Source organism: Salmo salar, chromosome 25 (genome assembly GCF_965601325.2).
Source record: "Salmo salar chromosome 25, fSalSal1, whole genome shotgun sequence".
Taxonomy (NCBI): domain Eukaryota; kingdom Metazoa; phylum Chordata; class Actinopteri; order Salmoniformes; family Salmonidae; genus Salmo; species Salmo salar.
The window spans coordinates 19,396,572-19,418,453 of record NC_138315.1 but is presented as its reverse complement, the minus strand read 5'-3'; the positions used below and the strand labels follow the sequence as shown (position 1 = coordinate 19,418,453).

The window sequence follows — 21,882 nt, the reverse complement described above, 5'->3', positions numbered from 1 at the left end:
AACAGCTAGTTTGCAGGTTACACATCCCTCCCATTAGGCCACTGTCTCAAACCACCCCTTGCAAAATTCTTTATTTTTGTTTATTTTTTACCATTTTAATTGAAAACAATAACAGTAAAGTACTTAATTGTTACCCAGAAATAATTTGATATTAAGATAAACATGGCTGCATTGGACCTTTTAATAAAACAACAAACTTGTATTTGAATGTAGTGTTTTCAATGTAGTGTTTAGCTATGTAGCCTACGGTGCATTGAGCTACTGCTGCTTCAGATGTTATGTGGCTTTGATATTGTTTTCAGATGCATAAAGTAAATATAGCCTACAGTTCTGAGGACGGACAAAGTGATTTGTTTTATTTTTCAAGCTAATTTTCTCTCTCATGGGCTATAGGTTATGGGGTGCATTTTATATAAAAAGGCATTTTACTATCATACTGAATTTAGCCCTCCAGTCAGCCCTGACAACAGTATGCTATTTTCCCCACCTCAGCGATTAGCCTACAGGCGCACACCAACGGAAGGTCCACAAGACCTGACACAGATCAATACAAAACACTCACCAGAAAATGTTGAAACAGAATCAGTTCTATGATGGCAAACATCAGACTTCTCTTTCACTGTTGCTGTTAGCCTAGGCTACTGTTATAGCACCCTGTTCCATGTCTTTTTTGGGGGGGGGTGGATAGTAAAAAAATATATATATATTATTAATTTCAAATGCCCATCCCTAACTGACTGTATGCATTCCAAAATAGCCCACATGAAGACATTTTGCTTACATTGAACACATCAAATCCATTACTCAGTCATGGCCCTAGTCCAAGAAGCGACCCATTTTCCTAATTCATATTCATAAAAGTGTAAACGTTACAATAATAACAGCATAATGCCTCTTTAAAAAACAAATGGTGCTGTGGAGTGTCTGGCGGCATGGATGAAGAAAATTATTTGTGGGGGGAATTAATTTGCTAATTGCCCCTCGTGGGGATAAATCCAGGGGATTAGTTCCGGGGACACAAATCGCCATTATCAGGATTACAGGGAATCTGCCGGAATTACTGTCACATCCATGCCTGGTGGAGGAGGAGGAAGGCACAGCCGAAGATGCACATCATTCGTTGAAGCCCCAATACCATGATTACAGATCTGGGCCAGCATAAATCACAAAAGGGCCCTGTTCAAAAGTCCATTTTTTTATTGACTACTGGGGGATAGTTGGATTGGGCAGGACCTTTGACAATGTTGTATGGACTGGGAGCCAACACATAAACATCATTCCATCTTGACAATCTCAAATAGGCTTGACTAGACTCACTCTAGACAACCCCTAGCCTAAACCTTCTTCCATCATAGGAGCTTCTGTATCCACTATACTCCTCGAAATATGTGGCCCAGAGAGGCATTGGGAATCACAAGCAGCAGGTTTACTAGGGGTTAATCCATTGGTCCAAACAGGGAGTCGACAGAATATCTAAATAATCTTTCAAAACCCTAATTGAAAACTACAGCAATGCAATTAGAATGCCCAAGTGCTGGTTCTAAACAACTGAAGAGCCATACTGTAGGCATTTTCCTCAGATTTGGTGGCACAACCAAGATGGCTTAAAAAAAAAAACTTTGCCAGCTCATCAAGTCTGTCTGTGGCAGACTCCTCTGATTATCTTGTCCATTCCAGCACAGGCTGGGCAACCCGGATTAAGTGGGAGGGGGGAGCAAAGACACTTTCTCTTGTGCTCCATCTCCACAGTGTGTAACAGGCACTCCCCCCATGGATGTGAAACAAGTAGAGTTATAAATATAGCTCATATTTAGAGATCCACACATACAATCAACTACTGATATCAAAATAGATGACTCGTCTTACTTTAACCTTTATTTTTACTAGGCAAGTCGGTTAAGAACAAATTCTTATTTACAATGACGGCCTAGGAACAGTGGGTTAACTGCCTTGTTCAGGGGTAGAACGGCAGATTTTTACCTTGTCAGCTCTGGGATTCGATTTCACAACCATTCGGTTACTGGCCCAACGCTCTAACCACTAGGCTACCTGCCGCCCCATCTTATGGCTTTGATAACTTCATCAACTATAAAATTTGGCCTAGGCTATGTGGGTTGTTCCACAAAATCAGTGCCTTTTGAGTCCCCTAATATTTGAAGTAGAAATAGTGCAGCATCAATATTGAATTTTAACAGCATTTTAAAGTGTTTCCCCTAAATGCATTTAGCAGCAGCGCACCGCTGCTTCTAAATCGGGTGCGCCACTGCAAAAAAACATAATTACAAAAAATTAAGAAAATAATAATAATAATGTAGATTTTTTTGGGGGGGGATGGTAAAACGTTTTCTGTTTAAACTTAACTTCTTACATTTAGGGGGCAGTATTTTCACGTTCGGATGAAATACGTGCCCATATTAAACTGCCTCCTACTCAAACTCAGAAGCTAGGATATGCATAGTATTAGTAGATTGGATAGAAAACACTGAAGTTTCTAAAACTGTTTGAATGATGTCTGTGAGTATAACAGAACTCATATGGCAGGCAAAAACCTGAGAAAAATCCAACCAGGAAATGGCAAATCTGATGCTTGGAATCTTTCCAAGTCATTGCCTATCTAACACACAGTGACTCAGGTTTCATTTTGCACTTCCTAAGGCTTCCACTAGATGTCAACAGTCTTTAGAACCTTCTTTCAGCCTTTTGCAGTAAACAGAGAGTGATCAAGAAGGTGGGGAAGTTGGCGACCCAGAAAATGACATGAGTTCATTGGCGCGCATTCACGTGATGAGGTAGCAGTGTTCCATAACGTTTTTCAAGACATTGGAATCGTCCGGTTGGAATATTATTGAAGTTTTACGTTAAAAAGGCCCTAAAGATTGATGCTTTACAACGTTTGACATGTTTCAACGAACGTAAATATAACTTTATTTGACTTTTCGTCGTGAAATTTTCTGCGTGCTTCCTATATTTGGAGTAGCTTACTGAACGCGCAAACAACAAGGAGGTATTTGGACATAAATTATGGACTTTATCGAACAAAACAACATTTATTGTGGACCTGGGATTCCTGGAAGTGGCTTCTGATGAAGATCATCAAAGGTAAGTGAATATTTGTAATGCTATTTATGATTTTAGATGACTCCAAAATGGCAGGTACCTGGTGTATTTTTCTGAGCGCAGTACTCAGATTATTGCAAAGTGTGCTTTCTCCGTGAAGCTTTTTTGAAATCTGTCACAGCGGTTGCATAAAGGAGATGTTCATCTATAATTAATTGAATAACAGTTTAATATTTTATCAACGTTTATGAGTATTTTTGTAAATTGTTGTGCTGATTCACCGGCAGTATTGGAGGCAAATTATTTTCTGAACATCACGAGCCAATGTAAAATGCTGTTTTTGGATATAAATATCAACTTGATCAAACAAAAAAATGCATGTAATGTGTAACATGATGTCCTAGGAGTGTCATCTGATGAAGATCGTCAAAGGTTAGTGCATAGTTTTAGCTGGTTTTCTGGTTTTAGTGACACATCTCCTTGCTTGGAAAATGGCTGTGTGGTTATTTTTGTCTATGTACTCTCCTAACATAATCTAATGTTTTGCTTTCGCTGTAAAGCCTTTTTGAAATCGGACAACGTGGTTGGATTCAGGAGAAGTGTATCTTTAAAATGGTGTAAAATAGTCGTATGTTTGAGAAATTGAAATGATTAGATTTGTTGTTTTGAATTTGGCGCTCTGATTTTTCACTGGATATGTCGTAAGAAGTTAAACACTTAAAACCAGATGTGAAGCATGTAAAAAATGGAGCAGTCTATTTTGAAAGAAAATCATCTTTGAGAATTAACAATCACCAAAATAAAAACTGTACAGTCAGTATAGTTAGAATCAAAAATTCTAAAAATGGAATGTTATGGGGACCCCACTGATTTTGTTATAATGTTTCAGTCACTCAGATAGCATTAGAACGAGGCATAACCCATGGCAAAATGTGTATAATTGCATTAAATTTGCTTTAAAACAGCAAATTGTTTCTCTGCCCCATGGGAACATTTTGTAGAATTGCAAGACATTCGCTTTGAAGGTGCAATTATTTTCTCAGCCTCATGACAAAAGGTGTGGAATTGCAGGAAACTATCTTTAAAAAGGTACATTATGCAGAAATTGCTCAGCCATTTCCTGGTTGCAAAAATTCTAATACAGTGAGGGGAAAAAGTATTTGATCCCCTGCTGATTTTGTACGTTTGCCCACTGACAAAGAAATGATCAGTCTATAATTTTGAAGGTAGGTTTATTTGAACAGTGAGACAGAACAACAACAAAAAAATCCAGAAAAAAAGCATGTCAAAAATGTTATAAAATTATTTGCATTTTAATGAGGGAAATAAGTATTTGACCCCTCTGCAATACATGACTTAGTACTTGGTGGCAAAACCCTTGTTGGCAATCACAGGGGTCAGACGTTTCTTGTAGTTGGCCACCAGGTTTCCACACATCTCAGGGGGGATTTTGTCCCACTCCTCTTTGCAGATCATCTCCAAGTCATTAAGGTTTCGAGGCTGACGTTTGGCAACTCAAACCTTCAGCTCCCTCCACAGATTTTCCATGGGATTAAGGTCTGGAGACTGGCTAGGCCACTCCAGGACCTTAATGTGCTTCTTCTTGAGCCACTCCTTTGTTGCCTTGGCTGTGTGTTTTGGGTCATTGTCATGATGGAATACCCATCCACGACCCATTTTCAATGCCCTGGCTGAGGGAAGGAGGCTCTCACCCAAGATTTGACGGTACATGGCCCCGTCCATCGTCCCTTTGATGCGGTGAAGTTGTCCTGTCCCCTTAGCAGAAAAACACCCCCAAAGCATAATGTTTCCACCTCCATGTTTGACGGTGGGGATGGTGTTCTTGGGGTCATAGGCAGCATTCCTCCTCCTCCTCCAAACACGGCGAGTTGAGTTGATGCCAAAGAGCTCCATTTTGGTCTCATCTGACCACAACACTTTCACCCAGTTGTCCTCTGAATCATTCAGATGTTCATTGGCAAACTTCAGACGGGCATGTATATGTGCTTTCTTGAGCAGGGGGACCTTGCGGGCGCTGCAGGATTTCAGTCCTTCAAGGCGTAGTGTGTTACCAATTGTTTTCTTGGTGACTATGGTCCCAGCTGCCTTGAGATCATTGACAAGATCCTCCCGTGTAGTTCTGGGCTGATTCCTCACCGTTCTCATGATCATTGCAACTCCACGAGGTGAGATCTTGCATATCTCCCCCAGGCTGAGGGAGATTGACAGTTCTTTTGCGTTTCTTCCATTTGCGAATAATCGCACCAACTGTTGTCACCTTCTCACCAAGCTGCTTGGCGATGGTCTTGTAGCCCATTCCAGCCTTGTGTAGGTCTACAATCTTGTCCCTGATCCTTGGAGAGCTCTTTTGTCTTGGCCATGGTGGAGAGTTTGGAATCTGATTGATTGATTGCTTCTGTGGACAGGTGTCTTTTATACAGGTAACAAGCTGAGATTAGGAGCACTCCCTTTAAGAGTGTGCTCCTAATCTCAGCTCGTTACCTGTATAAAAGACACCTGGGAGCCAGAAATCTTTCTGATTGAGAGGGGGTCAAATACTTATTTCCCTCATTAAAATGCAAATCAATTTATAACATTTTTGACATGTGTTTTTCTGGATTTTTTGTTGTTGTTATTCTGTCTCTCACTGTTCAAATAAACCTACCATTAAAATTATAGACTGATCATTTCTTTGTCAGTGGGCAAACATACAAAATCAGCAGGGGATCAAATACTTTTTTCCCTCACTGTAGTTCGCCTAATTTCAGTTTATGTGACAAAACAAGGAGTCATTGTGTAGAGCAGGTATTCCCAAACTGGGGTACACGCAATTTTTTTCTCCTTCACACACATTTTCAAACAGTCCATTTATATTTTCCAACATTTGGGTGACTTTTTTGTCTCGCCTGTAGCTACTTCTCTGAACATTGTATCCAAAAATAAACTGGTCACATTCTGGACATAACTATGTAAGGACTGTGTTTGTGCAAAATGTTTCTGTGAAAAAACAGTGTGGCCAGCTCAAATGCTGACTGTTGTGTCGATCGAAACTGGACATTCTAAATAATCACACCGGTTTGAGCGTACGCTGCAGGGACCACTGTAGAATGATCAGGTTAATAGGCACTATTTATAGTATTTTTTTAATTTACGTTATATGGGAAAACATGTTTTTAAAATTAAGTTTAACGTGCTCTTTGACAGAATGTTAAAAATAGGTGAAATCTAAAGTTTTTTTTCTACAGATCTCAAAAGGGACCGAATTGGTGGAACGACCTGTGACACTACAGGAGTGAGAGTCCTCAATGTTCTTGGTAGAGTGCTAACAGTTCAGAAACCCAAACAAGTAGGCTACATGGACATCTGTGTAGTACTTGTGCATTCTTTCTTCACCCTAGTAAAGTTTCAATTAATATCATGGCATTTGCATGAAAAGCATTCACCTCATTTCTTAACATTTAGGCCTAATTGTTACTCCTGGGAACAAACCAGGGGCCAAATAGTTGATCAAAGTAAACTGTAACAAAACAGGACTGTTTTCTGGTGAAAATTGGATTGTTTCCCCCTGATCTCTTTTAGAGCCCACAACATCACATTTTTATACGTTGGAGTGATAAGCAGCAAACTGGTGCTGAGACCCATGAGGCTGCTGGAGCTGGACGGACATTCCAGCCAGGATAAAGGGATCTGACTTCATCACTGTGTTTAGCTGTTTTACAGTATGAATGAATGGGCCTGCACTCTACAGTCTTTGTGTCTGATGAACAACATTAGGACAACATGGGCTTTAGAACGGGCCATTTGTTTTCAGAGAGGGGGGATCTTTTCCGTCTATTCAAGTTCAACAATTTTTTTGTCTTTCTGTGTATATTCTGTGGCTCCGCATTTCCTGGATATGCAGTTGTGTGTGTGTGTGTGTGTGTGTGTGTTCAAGTGTGTGTCTCTTTGTCTCTGTGTGTGTATTATTGTGCTTGGTTTTGGAGGCCTTTCAAAACAGCACCCTGTTGTTATTAAAGGGGTCCCAGACACACAGGGCGGGACGCCAAAGTCTGACAGCTGGTTGTGGGGGTTTGGGGTAAGTACCCCTTTGACACTTTCATACCTGTTGGTGGGCTAATTACTAGCATAACGATTGACTGTAATTGCTACTCCAGTGCAGTCCACAGAGTTAAGTGCCCTAAAGTTAAGTTTGAGTCTCATCAAACTCCCTCTTGTGAAATGAGCCTGGAATGCCAACTCATAAAGCACTTCTCCATAGAAAACTTTCCTGTGTATCTCCAACTGTTGTGTTACATTTGGTTCCAGTGTGTGCCATGGGTGGCTGCAGGTTGAGTCTGATGAGTGCTTTAAATTCCATGCTCCTTTGGGCCTTATTCTAAGTTCAGATGAGAACAGAATGTTCTCTCTGACAGGAGGAACAACGCGAGCATGGAGGAGCAAACCATGGGGAAACAAGGCATTTGTAGGATTTCCAAATCATTTGCCCTTTTAAAGTGAACAATTTTGACTTCACAGTTACAACTGTTGAATGTAAATAATTCATACAAGCACAGTGCTATGGCCTGCAACACCATCTTGGTTACTGTAATCCACCTCAGTGAGCACTGCAAGATAATAAAAAAGTCAGATGATCTAATTTGAGGTCAAAGTATTTATCTGGTTATGGAACCTGTGTTAAAAGAAAGGTCAACAAACCAGTTGTAGAAAAGTCATCCTTGCACCTTTTTCGTTTGTGAAATCCGCAGTCGATTGCATCGAGCGAGTGCTGTCCCACAGAGCACACTGTAAGAGTTCTGATAATGATCTGAAGAAACAACAAACAAACCGTCCCGTACCGCTGTCTGCTATTTGTTATGGCAACTCTTTAGCATGCTACGAGTGGGATGGTGGTTCGTTTTGTTGACTGAGAGGCCAGGTCTTTTGTCGGACAAGCATCCCTTTTGTAGATCACAACCTGATATACGGGGGTATTTTTTGGGTTTTAAAACTCTTGAGAAAAAGGAGAGAGCAAACAAACCCCAGGAAACAATCTAACCGCAAGATGGGGGCTCTATGGTGGTATATGTGATATGGAGGCAGACGAACTTCCATCAGAGAGCCATTAATGAATCATGTTGAGGCAGGTCACATACAGAGATTATATTTGGATAGCGAGCACATGGGGGTGGAAAGACCTTTTTGTAATTATGGTGAGGTACAGTGCAGTACACAGAGTTACACCTGACAGTAAAGGGTAGAAAGATGCGGGAGATCAACCTAATATCACCCTACAGAGGGGGACACTTAGGGGAGACGGACAAATATGGTATGTGTTGGATTGCAAAATTCCGGTAACTTTCCCAAATTTTCCAGAAATCCTGGTTGGAGAATTCCAGATTTCCTGTTTATTCCATCCCAATTCCGGGAATTATCCAGCCAGGATTTCTGTAAAACCTGCGAACTTGGGGAATGTTACCAGAATTTTTCAACCCTAGGTATGTCGCTGGTTTTATGCCCAGAATCTTTGTGAAGACCATTTTCTACTGTAGCTTAAGGAGGCCTTAGCTTGTTTCTACTGCAGCTAGTCTCTACAGTCGCTAGTCTCTAACATAGCTCATCTCTACTGTAGCTTGTTTCTGGCTGGTGACCTTTGTTTGATCATTTGCTTGGAGGCAACAATAAATGGAATGGGGTGCTGCTCCAGTCCCCTGCTCAGGATGCAAGGTTAGGCCGTCTTAATGAGGGGCATTGTTGCCTAATGTGACCAGAGAACCTTTGGTAATGAGCAGTACACATTCTAACTGCGCTCTTTTGAGGGCCCCCTCTTGTAAGAGCCACTAAGGGTAGCCTAATGCGATAATTGGAGTCGAAGAGAGGAACTGCTTAAAATTCAAGATAGAGGAGAGGGCGGGATTTTGGGGCTTTTGTTGTACAATACAGAATAAAATTTACATATGAAACAGTGGAGGCCTATGAGTGAAATGGGCCTTTTCTGCATAGAAAAACACGCCGGTCACAGCACTTCAGAATATAACAACCAGTTCAATTTCTATGCCCGTTGCTTGGTTGTTGGCCCAATGGTGCATAGAGTTTGGTAGGATGAGCCTAAATGTGTTGAAAAGTCTGCTAGGTCTAGGTCTACATCAGGAGAACAAAGGGGATAACAACTTATCTATGACAAAACATAGCCAACCCCTTAAATACCAATTGTGTTTTTACCAAATATTAACAACAACCTATTTGTTGTACAACTGACAGATAAGAACATATGTTGAGCCCCAAAGGGAAAAAACACACCCTAATCCCCTATAGGCTACAATGTACATATCACCCTAATCCCTATATAGTGCACTACTTTTGACATAGGGATACGGTTACATATGGGACGCAGACTGGCTCCCCATCCAGAGCCAGCTGTGTGTGACTGGGCCCCGTGGCCTTAGTCTGACACGCCTATGTGCAAAGCAGGTAATGCCCATAAAGATGGCCCTTCTGGTAATACTTTGAACACGCATTATGACTTAACACACCATAGTCTAGTTGGTGGATTTCATGATGGTGTGTATAGATGTAAGCCTATATAAAGAGAGAGAGAGACAAAGTGAGATAAAGAAAGAGAAAGCATGTGTGCACTCCCTTACTACTTTTTAACAAAACAATTATTTCTGGACTTAATTCTGAGAAACGGGCGAATTAAGATATAATTCAACAGACAAGAGAGTTTCTTTGAAAGAGTGACAACAACCCAGCAGACTTTCTTTTCCTTCCCTCCAATCAAATGTACAACTAGTTTAAAAGATACAGGGGGAGTGTAATTAACTGTTCTCCAGGCACCCATCCAGCTATGGTATCCTTAGCACAAGCAATCTGTCCATGGCACAACCTTTGCATAGGGCCTTTCCTATCAACAGGCCACCACAATTCCAAACCGCTTGCATTATACTGTAGGGATGTGATCAGTAGGACAGTGTTGTGAAGTGTTCAGACAGGAATAGGCCTATATTATGTAGAACAGATGTCAGCTGCTCTATTCGTGATATTTCTATCTGCAACCTGCAGAACGTTACGACCCAGGCAATTGAGCAATGAAACTTGCCACTTCCTCAAAATAACATCAACATAGCTCCGCCACGACGGTGCGCCAGGTGTGGATCAAGTAGCATTGAGGTGAGGTGTTTGTGTAACTGACATTTACCCTCTGTTGAGGTCAAAGTCCTGCTTGGGGGAAACCCATTCAGGTAAAGCGAGTAGATTGCTTTAGTTCAAACTCATCTGTTATGTGGCCTAGCTAGGCCCTGTTTACTATGCACTGACTGCACTCTGCCTAATGCTAAGGAAATTAAGCTTTGACTCAGGAGATGACTTGAGTCTTTTCCCCCAACCTCTCCCTGCTCTGTGCAAAGGGGCTTTTGTGGAGTGCAGAGTGATAAGCACATATGTCTCTCAGGGCAGATGCCAGCAGCATGTGCCTTGTTTCAAACAAAACCGCCACACACACACACACACACACACACACGGAATCCTTGAGTGCCAACAAGCAATATCTAAAAACATCCTTTTTGTCAAACCAACTGCTTTCTTTGGGATGTACCGAAAATAAACAAGTATCTGTGTTGTTGTTCAGTTAAAGAAAACAAAAGTGAATACTACTGTACAACAGATCATTATATAGGCCTTTGCATAATGATAGGCAAATAACATGCCATACAGTAGCTATGCATGAATATATCAGAATGTATAGGTAACTGCCAAAATAAATGAAACACCAACAGAAAGTGTCTTAATAGGGCGATCGGCCACCACGAGCCACCAGAATAACTCCAATGCGCCTTGGCATAAATTCTACAAGTGTGTGGAACTCTATTGGAGGGATGCGACACCTTTCTTTCATGAGAAATTCAATCATTTGGTGTTTTGTTGATGGTGGTGGAAAATGCTGTTTCAGGTGCCGCTCCAGAATCTCCCATAAGTGTTCAATTGGGTTGAGATCTGGTGACTGAAACACACCCTTTAAACCCCCTATGCTCCTTTGAGACCCCTCTTTCAAAGTCACTGAGATCTCTTCTAGCCATGGTTGACAAAATAATGGGCAACCGGGCACATTTTTATACATGAACCTAAGCATGATGGGATGTTAATTGCTTAATATACTCAGGAACCACACCTGTGTGGAAGCAGCTGCTCTCAATATACTTTCTATCCCTCATTTACTCAAGCATTTCCTTTATTTTACCTGTAATAGAGGTCGACCGATTAATCGGAATGGCCGATTAATTCGGGCCGATTTCAAGTTTTAATAACAATCGAACATCGGTATTTTTGGACACCGATTTGGCCGATGTTTATTTATTTTTTACACCTTCCTTAATTTAACTAGGCAAGTCAGTTAAGAACACATTCTTATTTTCAATGACGGCCTAGGAACGGTGGGTTAACTGCCTTGTTCAGGGGCAGAACGACAGATTTTTACCTTGTCAGCTCGGGGGTTCAATCTTGCAACCTTACGGTTAACTAGTCCAACGCTCTAACCACCTGCCTTACATTGCACTCCACGAGGAGCCTGCCTGTTAAGCGAATGCAGTAAGAAGCCAAGGTAAGTTGCCAGCTAGCATTAAACTTATCTTATAAAAAACAATCAATCAATCAATCAATCATAATCACTAGTTAACTACACATGGTTGATGATATTACTAGTTTATCTAGTGTGTCCTGCGTTGCATATAATCGATGCGGTGAGCATTCGCGAAAAAGGACTGTCGTTGCTCCAACGTGTACCTAACCATAAACATCAATGCCTTTCTTAAAATCAATACACAAGTATATATTTTTTAAAACTGCATATTTAGTTAATATTGCCTGCTAACATGAATTTCTTTTAACTAGGAAAATTGTGTCACTTCTATTGCAACAGAGTCAGGGTATATGCAGCAGTTCGGGCCGCCTGGCTCGTTGTGAACTGTGTGAAGACTATTTCATCCTAACAAAGACAGCCAACTTCGCCAAACGGGGGATGATTTAACAAAAGCGCATTTGCGAAAAAAAAAAGCACAATCGTTGCACGACTGTACCTAACCATAAACATCAATGCCTTTCTTAAAATCAATACACGGAAGTATATATTTTTAAACCTGCATATTTAGCTAAAAGAAATCCAGGTTAGCAGGCAGTATTAACCAGGTGAAATTGTGTCACTTCTCTTACGTTCATTGCACGCAGAGTCAGGGTATATGCAACAGTTTGGGCTGCCTGGCTCGTTGCGAACTAATTTGCCAGAATTTTACGTAATTATGACATAACATTGAAGGTTGTGCAATGTAAGAGGAATAATTAGACTTAGGGATGCCACCCGAAAGAATAAACATTTTGTTTTCGAGATGATAGTTTCCGGATTCGACCATATTAATGACCTAAGGCTCGTATTTCTGTGTGTTATTATGTTAGAATTAAGTCTATGATTTGATAGAGCAGTCTGTGAGTGATGGTAGGCACCAGCAGGCTCGTAAGCATTCACTCAAACAGCACTTTTGTGCGTTTTGCCAGCAGCTCTTCGCAATGCTTTAAGCATTGCGCTGTTTATGACTTCAAGCCTATCAACCCCGAGATTTGGCTGGTGTAACCGATGTGAAATGGCTAGCTAGTTAGCGGGGTGCGCGCTAATAGCGTTTCAAACGTCACTCGCTCTGAGACATGGAGAAGTTGTTCCCCTTGCTCTGCATGGGTAACGCTGCTTTGAGGGTGGCTGTTGTCGATGTGTTCCTGGTTCAAGCCCAGGTAGGAGCGAGGAGAGGGACGGAAGCTATACTGTTACACTGACAATACTAAAGTGCCTATAAGAACATCCAATAGTCAAAGATATATGAAATAGAAATCGTATAGAGAGAAATAGTCCTATAATTCCTATAATAACTACAACCTAAAACTTCTTTCCTGGGAATATTGAAGACTCATGTTAAAAGGAACCACCAGCTTTCATATGTTCTCATGTTCTGAGCAAGGAACTTAAACGTTAGCTTTCTTACATGGCACATATTGCACTTTTTGTCACGTCCTGACCAGTAATAGGGGTTATTTGTTATTGTAGTTTGGTCAGGACGTGGCAGGGGGTATTTGTTTAATGTGGTTCGGGCTGGTTGTGTTAGTTGTAGGGTGTTTGATTTAGTATTCCGGGTTTTTGGCACTGTTCTATGTTTATGTATTTCTATGTTCAGTCTAGTTATTTGTTTTTCTATGTTTAGTTAATTGGGGGTTGAACCCTCAATTGGAGGCAGGTGTTTTCTCGTTGCCTCTGATTGAGGGTTCTATAAATAGGTATGTGTTTGTTGTAGTATTTCTGGGAGATTGTGCTGGGTATAGCTTTGTTGCCTTACCTGCCTGTTATTAGTGGTTGTGTGTTTTTTGGTGTACGTATTTATTTTGGATGACCTTCTTTGTCCGTTTAAATAAAAGAAGATGAGTGCACATTTCCCCGCCAACAACCGTGACAGTTTTACTTTCTTCTCCAACACTTTGTTTTTGCATTATTTAAACCAAATTGAACATGTTTCATTATTTATTTGAGGCTTAATAGATTTTATTGATGTATTATATTAAGTTAAAATAAGTGTTCATTCAGTATGGTTGTAATTGTCATTATTACAAATAAAAAATAGAGTAAAAAAATAAAATTAAAAAATTAAAAAAATCGGCCAATTAATCGGTATTGACCTTTTTGGTCCTCCAATAATCGGTATCGGCGTCGAAAAATCATAATCGGTCGACCTCTAACCTGTACCCATCTACATAAGAAAATATCCAGGCAATACAACTGTGATTTCAGAGCCCAGGTCAGAATCACTTCATAAGCAAACCTATACTGAAACATCAACAACAAAAATAGGGTAAAATATAGCCTCATCAGATGTTCTGTTCTTACATCACTGGGATTCTCATATTAACAATCTTCCTGCATAAAAAGACTGGTTTCATAGACTAGTGTAAATCCGGGACACTCAAATTAGTATATGTTACGTTACGTATGGTTACACGAGACCGGTTACTTAACCTGTTAGGGCTAGGGGGCAGCATTTGCACGTCTGGATAAAAAAAATGTACCCGATTTAATCTGGTTACTAATCCTACCCAGTAACTAGAATATGCATATACTTATTATATATGGATAGAAAACACTCTAAAGTTTCTAAAACTGTTTGAATGGTGTCTGTGAGTATAACAGAACTCATTTGGCAGGCAAAACCCTGAGACATTTTCTGACAGGAAGTGGATACCTGATGTGTTGTATTGACTTTAAACCTATCCCATTGAAAAACACAGGGGCTGAGGAATATTTTGGCACTTCCTATTGCTTCCACTAGATGTCACCAGCCTTTACAAAGTGTTTTGAGTCTTCTGGAGGGAGATCTGACCGAACAAGAGCCATGGAACGATGATGTCCCATTAGACACCTGGCGCGCGAGTTCATGTTGGGTACCCTCGTTCCAATACGTTATAAAAGAGTATGCATTCGTCCACCTTGAATATTATTCATGTTCTGGTTAAAAAAGGCCCTAATGATTTATGCTATACAACGTTTGACATGTTTGAACGAACAGAAATATATTTTTCCCCCTCGTTCATGACGAGAAGTCCGGCTGGCTTAGATCATGTGCTAACAAGACGGAGATTTTTGGACATAAATGATGAGCTTTTTTGAACAAAACTACATTCGTTATGGACCTGTGATACCTGGAAGTGACATCTGATGAAGAGAATCAAAGGTAATGGATTATTTACATAGTATTTTCGATTTTAGATCTCCCCAACATGACGTCTAGTCTGTATCGCAACGCGTATTTTTCTGGGCGCAGTGCTCAGATTATTGCAAAGTGTGATTTCCCAGTAAGGTTATTTTTAAATCTGGCAAGTTGATTGTGTTCAAGAGATGTAAATCTATAATTCTTTAAATGACAATATAATATTTTACCAATGTTTTCTAATTTTAATTATTTAATTTGTGACGCTGACTTGACTGCCGGTTATTGGAGGGAAACGATTTCCTCAACATCAATGCCATAGTAAAACGCTGTTTTTGGATATAAATATGAACTTGATAGAACTAAAAATGCATGCATTGTCTAACATAATGTCCTAGGAGTGTCATCTGATGGAGATTGTAAAAGGTTAGTGCATCATTTTAGCTGGTTTTATGGTTTTGGTGACCCTGTCTTTGACTTGACAAAACATTACACACAACTCTTGTAAATGTACTGTCCTAACATACTCTAAATTTATGCTTTCGCCGTAAAACCTTTTTGAAATTGTAAAACGTGGTTAGATTAAGGAGATGTTTATCTTTCAAATGGTGTAAAATAGTTGTATTTTTGAAAAATTTGAATTTTGACATTTATTTGGATTCAAATTTGCCGCTCTTGAAATGCACCTGCTGTTGATGGAGTGCACCACGGGTGGCACGCTAGCGTCCCACCTAGCCCATAGAGGTTAACCCTTTGACACGTACGAACACACGGGTGTGATCATTCTACAGTGGTCCCTGCAGCGTGCGCTCAAAGCGATGTGATTAGAACACTTTTTTAGAAAGTCCAGTTACGATTGATGCAACAGTCAGCGTTTGAGCAGGACACTGTTTTTTCACAGACATTTTTTGCACAAACAGCATTTACATCGTTATGTCCTCAATGTGAGCAGTTTATTTTTGGATGCAATGGTCAGACATTCACAGAAGCAACAGCATAACACAATTCTCATCCAAACCCAGAAAATGTAGGCTACATTAGTCATAGCGCCAACTGAAGAAAGAGTGACCTAACACAAGCAGTCATATTTAGCTAACTCTCGGCTGACAGAAACCATAATATGAGTTAGCTAATAGCAATTACTATTTACAATTCATCACATCACAGGTCACTTCACCAGTGACATAAATAATTTAGTAAAACACTTTCTAAAAATCGATGGGTAGTTTGTGCGCGCCGCCATGTTTGTTTTTTCACGTCAACCAATGACATGAGGTTACAAGATGAGTTGGGTCTGTTTGCAGTATGCATGTTGAAGGGGAGTGTTGTCTACCATCATTCACTTCCACCATTCATTTCCGGAAGTTTACTCGAAAGAGAAGCGAACCATCACTTCACCTCATTTTGTTATAACATCTTTGGTCGTAAAGATGTTTACGTGACAACCAGAATGAATTGTATGATGTCAACAAAAATGGTGCCACACATAGTTCGCAATTAGCTTAGCATTAACTCATCATAATCAGTACAAACTTCATAAAAGTATTTTACACAAGGCATGTGTGTCCATTACAATCTATGCAAGAATCGGAATGCATGATTTGTCACCAGCACTTGAAAACGTGAATAAAACAGTAAATACATTATGTTCCATAGAGTTGAAGTTGGAAGTTCATACACCTTAGCCAAATACATTTAAACTCAGATTTTCACAATTCCTGACATTTAATCCTAGTAAAATTAACCTGTCTTAGGTCAGTTAGGATCACCACTTTTATTTTAAGAATGTGCAATATCAAAATAATAGTAGAGAGAATGATTTCTTTCAGCTTTTATTTCTTTCATCACATTCCCAGTGGGTCAGAAGTTTACATACACTCAATTAGGATTTGGTAGCATTGCCTTTAAATTGTTTAACTTCCGTCAAATGTTTTGGGTAGCCTTCCACAAGCTTCCCACAATAACTTGGGTGAATTTTGGCCCATTCCTCCTGACAGAGCTGGTGTAAATGAGTCAGGTTTGTAGGCCTCCTTGCTCGCACACGCTTTTTCAGTTCTGCCCACAAATTTTCCATAGGATTGAGGTCAGGGCTTTGTGATGGCCACTCCAATACCTTGACTTTGTTGTCCTTAAGCCATTTTGCCACAACTTTGGAAGTATGCTTGGGGTCATTGTTCATTTGGAAGACCCATCTGCGACCAAGCTTTAACCTGTTTGGGATAGGGGGCAGTATTTTCACGGCCGCATTAAAAACTTACCCAATTTAATCTGGTTACTACTCCTGCCCAGTTACTAGAATATGCATATAATTAGTAGATTTGGATAGAAAACATTCTAAAGTTTCTAAAACTGTTTGAATGGTGTCTGTGAGTATAACAGAACTCATATGGCAGGCCAAAACGTGAGAAGATTCTATACGGGAAGTGCCCTGTCTGACCATTTCTTGTCCTTCTTTAGCCTCTTTATCGAAAATACAGGATCTCTGCTGTAACGTGACATTTTCTAAGGCTTTCATTGGCTCTACGAAAGGCGCCAGAACGTTGAATGATACCTCTGCAGTCTCTGGGCGAAAAACAGCAGGGGTTTTGGAGAGTGGTCCTTCTGAGAACAATGACACTGGCGCGCATGTGACGACTCCATGTTTTTCTTTCTCTCTTTGAACGAATACGTCGTCGCCCGGTTGGAATAATATCGCTATTTTAATATCGTTTGACATGCTTCGAAGTACGGTAATGGAATATGTTTACATTTTTTGTCACGAAATGCGCTGGCGCGTCACCCTTCGGATAGTTACCTGAACGCACTAACAAAACGGAGCTATTTGGGTATAACTATGGATTATTTCGAACCAAAACAACATTGGTTGTTGAAGTAGAGGTCCTGGGAGTGCATTCTGACGAAGAACAGCAAAGGTAATCCAATTTTTCTTATAGTAAATCGGAGTTTGGTGAGTGCCAAACTTGGTGGGTGTCAAAATAGCTAGCCGTGATGGCCGGGCTATCTACTCAGAATATTGCAAAATGTGCTTTTGCCGAAAAGCTATTTTAAAATCGGACACCGCGATTGCATAAAGGAGTTCTGTATCTATAATTCTTAAAATAATTGTTATGTTTTTTGTGAACGTTTATCGTGAGTAATTTAGTAAATTCACCGGAAGTTTTCGGTGGTTATGCTAGTTCTGAACAAAACATGCTAATGTAAAAAGCTGGTTTTTGATATAAATATGAACTTGATTGAACAAAACATGCATGTATTGTATAACATAATGTCCTAGGAGTGTCATCTGATGAAGATCATCAAAGGTTAGTGCTGCATTTAGCTGTGGTTTTGGTTTTTGTGACATATATGCTAGCTTGAAAAATGGGTGTGTGATTATTTCTGGCTGGGTACTCAACTGACATAATCTAATGTTTTGCTTTCGCTGTAAAGACTTTTTGAAATCGGACAATGTGGTTAGATAAAGGAGAGTCTTATCTTTCAAATGGTGTAAAATAGTCATATGTTTGATTAATTGAAATTATAGCATTTAAGGTTTTTCGTATTTCGCGCCAGGCTCTACCATTGGATATTGGCGAGGCGTTCCGCTAGCGGTTAACTTCCTGACTGATGTCTTGAGATGTTGCGTCAATATAGCCACATCATTTTCCTCCCTCATGATGCTATCTATTTTGTGAAGTGCACCAGTCCCTCCTGCAGCAAAGCATCCCCACAACATGATGTTGCCACCCGTGTGTTTAACGGTTGGAATGGTGTTCTTCGGCTTGCAAGCCTCCCCCTCCCCCTTTTTCCTCCAAACATAACGATGGTCATTATGGCCAAACAGTTCTATTTTTGTTTCATCAGACCAGAGGACATTTCTCCAAAAAGTACGATCTTTGTCCCCATGTGCAGTTGCAAAACATAGTCTGGCTTTTTTATGGCGGTTTTGGAGCAGTGGCTTCTTCCTTGCTGAGCGGTCTTTCAGGTTATGTCAATATAGGACTCGTTTTACTGTGGATATAGATACTTTTGTACCTGTTTCCTCCAGCATCTTCACAAGGTCCTTTGCTGTTGTTCTGGGATTGATTTGCACCTTTCGCACCAAAGTACGTTCATCTCTAGGAGATAGAACGCGTCACCTTCCTGAGCGGCTGTGGTCCCATGGTGTTTATACTTGCGCACTATTGTTTGTACAGATGAACGTGGTACCTTCAGGCACTTGGAAATTGCTCCCAAGGATGAACCAGACTTTTGGAGGTCTACATTTTTTTTTTCTTGGCTAATTTCTTTTGATTTTCCCATGATGTCAAGCAAAGCAAAAAGTTGAAACATACCCTATAATTAGCAGGCAGTGTGCCTTGGTTTGAGGGCAGCTTGGGTAACTGTCCTGTTGCGTAACAATCATATGTTGGAACTGAGTGCATTCTGACATTACACGCAATAAAAAAAAATCCCACTGGGGCGACGGTTAGAGATATTTGGAACTTATGCATGAAAAGTTAATGCAAAAACTAAAGTTGGCTGTTTGGTCGGGGTGGATGGGTGGTATAATGGGAACTTCTAGCAACCCAAAGGTTGCATGTTTGAATCTCATCACAGGCAACTTTAGCATTTTAGCAACTACTTACTACTTTGCAATTACTTAACATGATAGCTAACCCAAACCCATTAACCTAACCCCTAGCCTAGCTAAGGTTAGCCACCCAGCTAATGTTAGCATTAGCCACCTAGCTAACGTTAGCCACAACAAATTGGAATGTCATACGACATATTTGTAACATATATTTTACAAATTGCAATTCGTAAAATATTGTATGAATTCCAATTTGTAACATATCATATGAATAGTAATTCGTAACATATCATATGACATGGATGATGGACATCCCCAAATCAATCCATATCATACGAAATGTAACATATCATACTAATCGTTGCGTCCCGGATTTACCTTTATGTTAAGTCTACCCCCGAGTCCAGGTTGTCATAAAATATGTAGCAATTTTGACATAGCTTGCAAAGCACACATTGCATTAATCATTGCACCATATGCATTATATATACAGCTTGCTGCTCACAATCTGATGCAAACGTTGCCTCCTTCCTCCACATAACCTCCCTTTCCATTTTATCTCACTATAGTGGCTAGAAATGGCAATGGTTGTATAGAAGATTAACATAGGCCTAAAAATAATCTAATAGTGGACATTGTGTACAGTCAGTTCCATTCAAAAAGCTATCCTGTTTCATGAGCTATATTGTACATTCGATCGCGTTCCCGCGTCATATGACCCGCAGCACTGAGAACACAAAACAGGGACAGTAGCCTAGCCTATGTCATGCACGAAGTAGGATAAACTATAACATTATCATAGACCTACAATGTGATATCGATGCGTGTGAAGATATGCTGATTGCATGCCTGAAAACGTAATCAATTGTCGATATTTTAAAACAGTTCCTATCTAATACCCACCTGAGGAAAATGAGATGAGAAAGACTCCGAATGCCAGTTTCGTTGCTGCTCCCATTTTCAAATCAAATGTCAAATCCTTTATTTTCGATTAAATCCCGGTGTCACAAATCCTAGGGATTAGCGTCCAACCTATCAGAGTACCTTTTTACAGCAAATGCATCGGATGATTGACTGATTGAAAGAGCTGCAATGCCAGCAACATGGAGTAGGGTCACAGAAACGTTTGCATTAAAATATCCACATCAGAGTCCTTGGTGTTTATTGTATTCTTGTGGGATGTGACATGGCTTGCATCATATGGAGAAAACAAATTAAAATAACTTGTCTTGAAAGGATCTAACTACAGCAGAAAGTTACTGCAAAAAAATAACAAATTACACCGACGAATAGCTTGTCTGGCTACTGGTTAGTGCACTTGCTGCATGGTGTATCCATTCCGCACACAATAATGCAACATTTTCGCATTTTAGAACCAATGTATCGCCTAGAGTAGTTCCTAGCAAAAATAATCACAAACTGTTACTTTGTTGCAACTGTCCGACTAGATAGCTAACAAGCGATAACCTTTCAGCAGGACTGCTATGGTTTGCATAAGTTTCTGATTGCCAAAATTGCTTACTGGTTACCTCACTAGTTATAGCTCCAATGCAATGAGTAGAGTTTGAGTAATTACACCTTAATGACCAAGATTCATGCTTGTAAAATTGTTCCAGGTAGCGTGCTCCATGCTAACAACATTCATCTTTTCCCAAATCACGTGCGATCAATCCAAAGGAAAGTTGACGCCGGAGAAAACATTAGCCAGAGATTCTACCGAAGGCTGTGTGGATTCCAAACGTTCTGTTTGTCCACAACATTAAAATAACGCAATAAGGAATGTGGCATTCACGAAAATGCGAACAAACGAAATAATCTAAGGAAATCCGTTAGAAGTAGCTAGTCTCTTTCGTCGAGTATTCTTGGTTTAATGTTGAGGTTTTCCTTGACCGACTACAGTCGATATAATTCTCATTCCTTCTTCCAGAGCGGACTGTACTCAAGATGGCTGCTTGCACAGATTGTTTTTGTTTTTTTCCATACTCATCTGTCACTAAGCGGCTAAAAGCCTTGAATGACATCAATAATGGCCAATAGGGAGCGAAAAAATATCACGATGCGCCACAGCTTTACAGCTCTACCAATCCTAGGCATTCTCTTTCTGTGACCATGAATGACAGACAATAAACACGCCCAGTGTACCGCGAGTAGAGGTATCGATGATGGGATGGCTGAAGATACCCTGATCAATACAAAGACTGTATTTCTGTGACAGGGCCGTAGGATCTATAGTTTTGGGAATTGTTTCCCACAATAACTCCACCCCTTTTGATCACGAATAATTTGATGGGGCACGTGTGTTTTTGCCGTGCGGTTTCGTAGCTATCCTAGTCTTTATATTTCAAATATGTTTGATGGATGTCAGGTTTTGGTCAGCAAAAAGTGTTCTCCTATTAATAAAACCACTTATGTGCACTTGAATTATTATGAAGATAATCTGGTGGTCACAGATGGACAAAATGAACAAGCAAAGACAAAGGTAAATTAGGACTATTGTTTACACCTCCTACAAGTGATCTTTAATGTAATTCCCTTAACAATTACCACAATATAGTATATTTACTC

At 40.2% G+C, this 21,882-nt stretch overlaps 1 protein-coding gene across 1 annotated transcript in view; it reads right to left on the bottom strand.

The window, feature by feature from the left end:
* Nucleotides 1-21,269, bottom strand: part of LOC106586327 (activin receptor type-2A) — a 48,852-nt gene extending 27,583 nt beyond the window's left edge. The window contains exon 1 of the mRNA XM_014173501.3: nucleotides 20,221-21,269. Coding sequence (XP_014028976.1) covers nucleotides 20,221-20,275 — 55 coding nt within the window. The 5' untranslated portion in view covers nucleotides 20,276-21,269. The remainder of the gene's footprint in view (nucleotides 1-20,220) is intronic.
* Nucleotides 21,270-21,882: the final 613 nt, after the last annotated feature.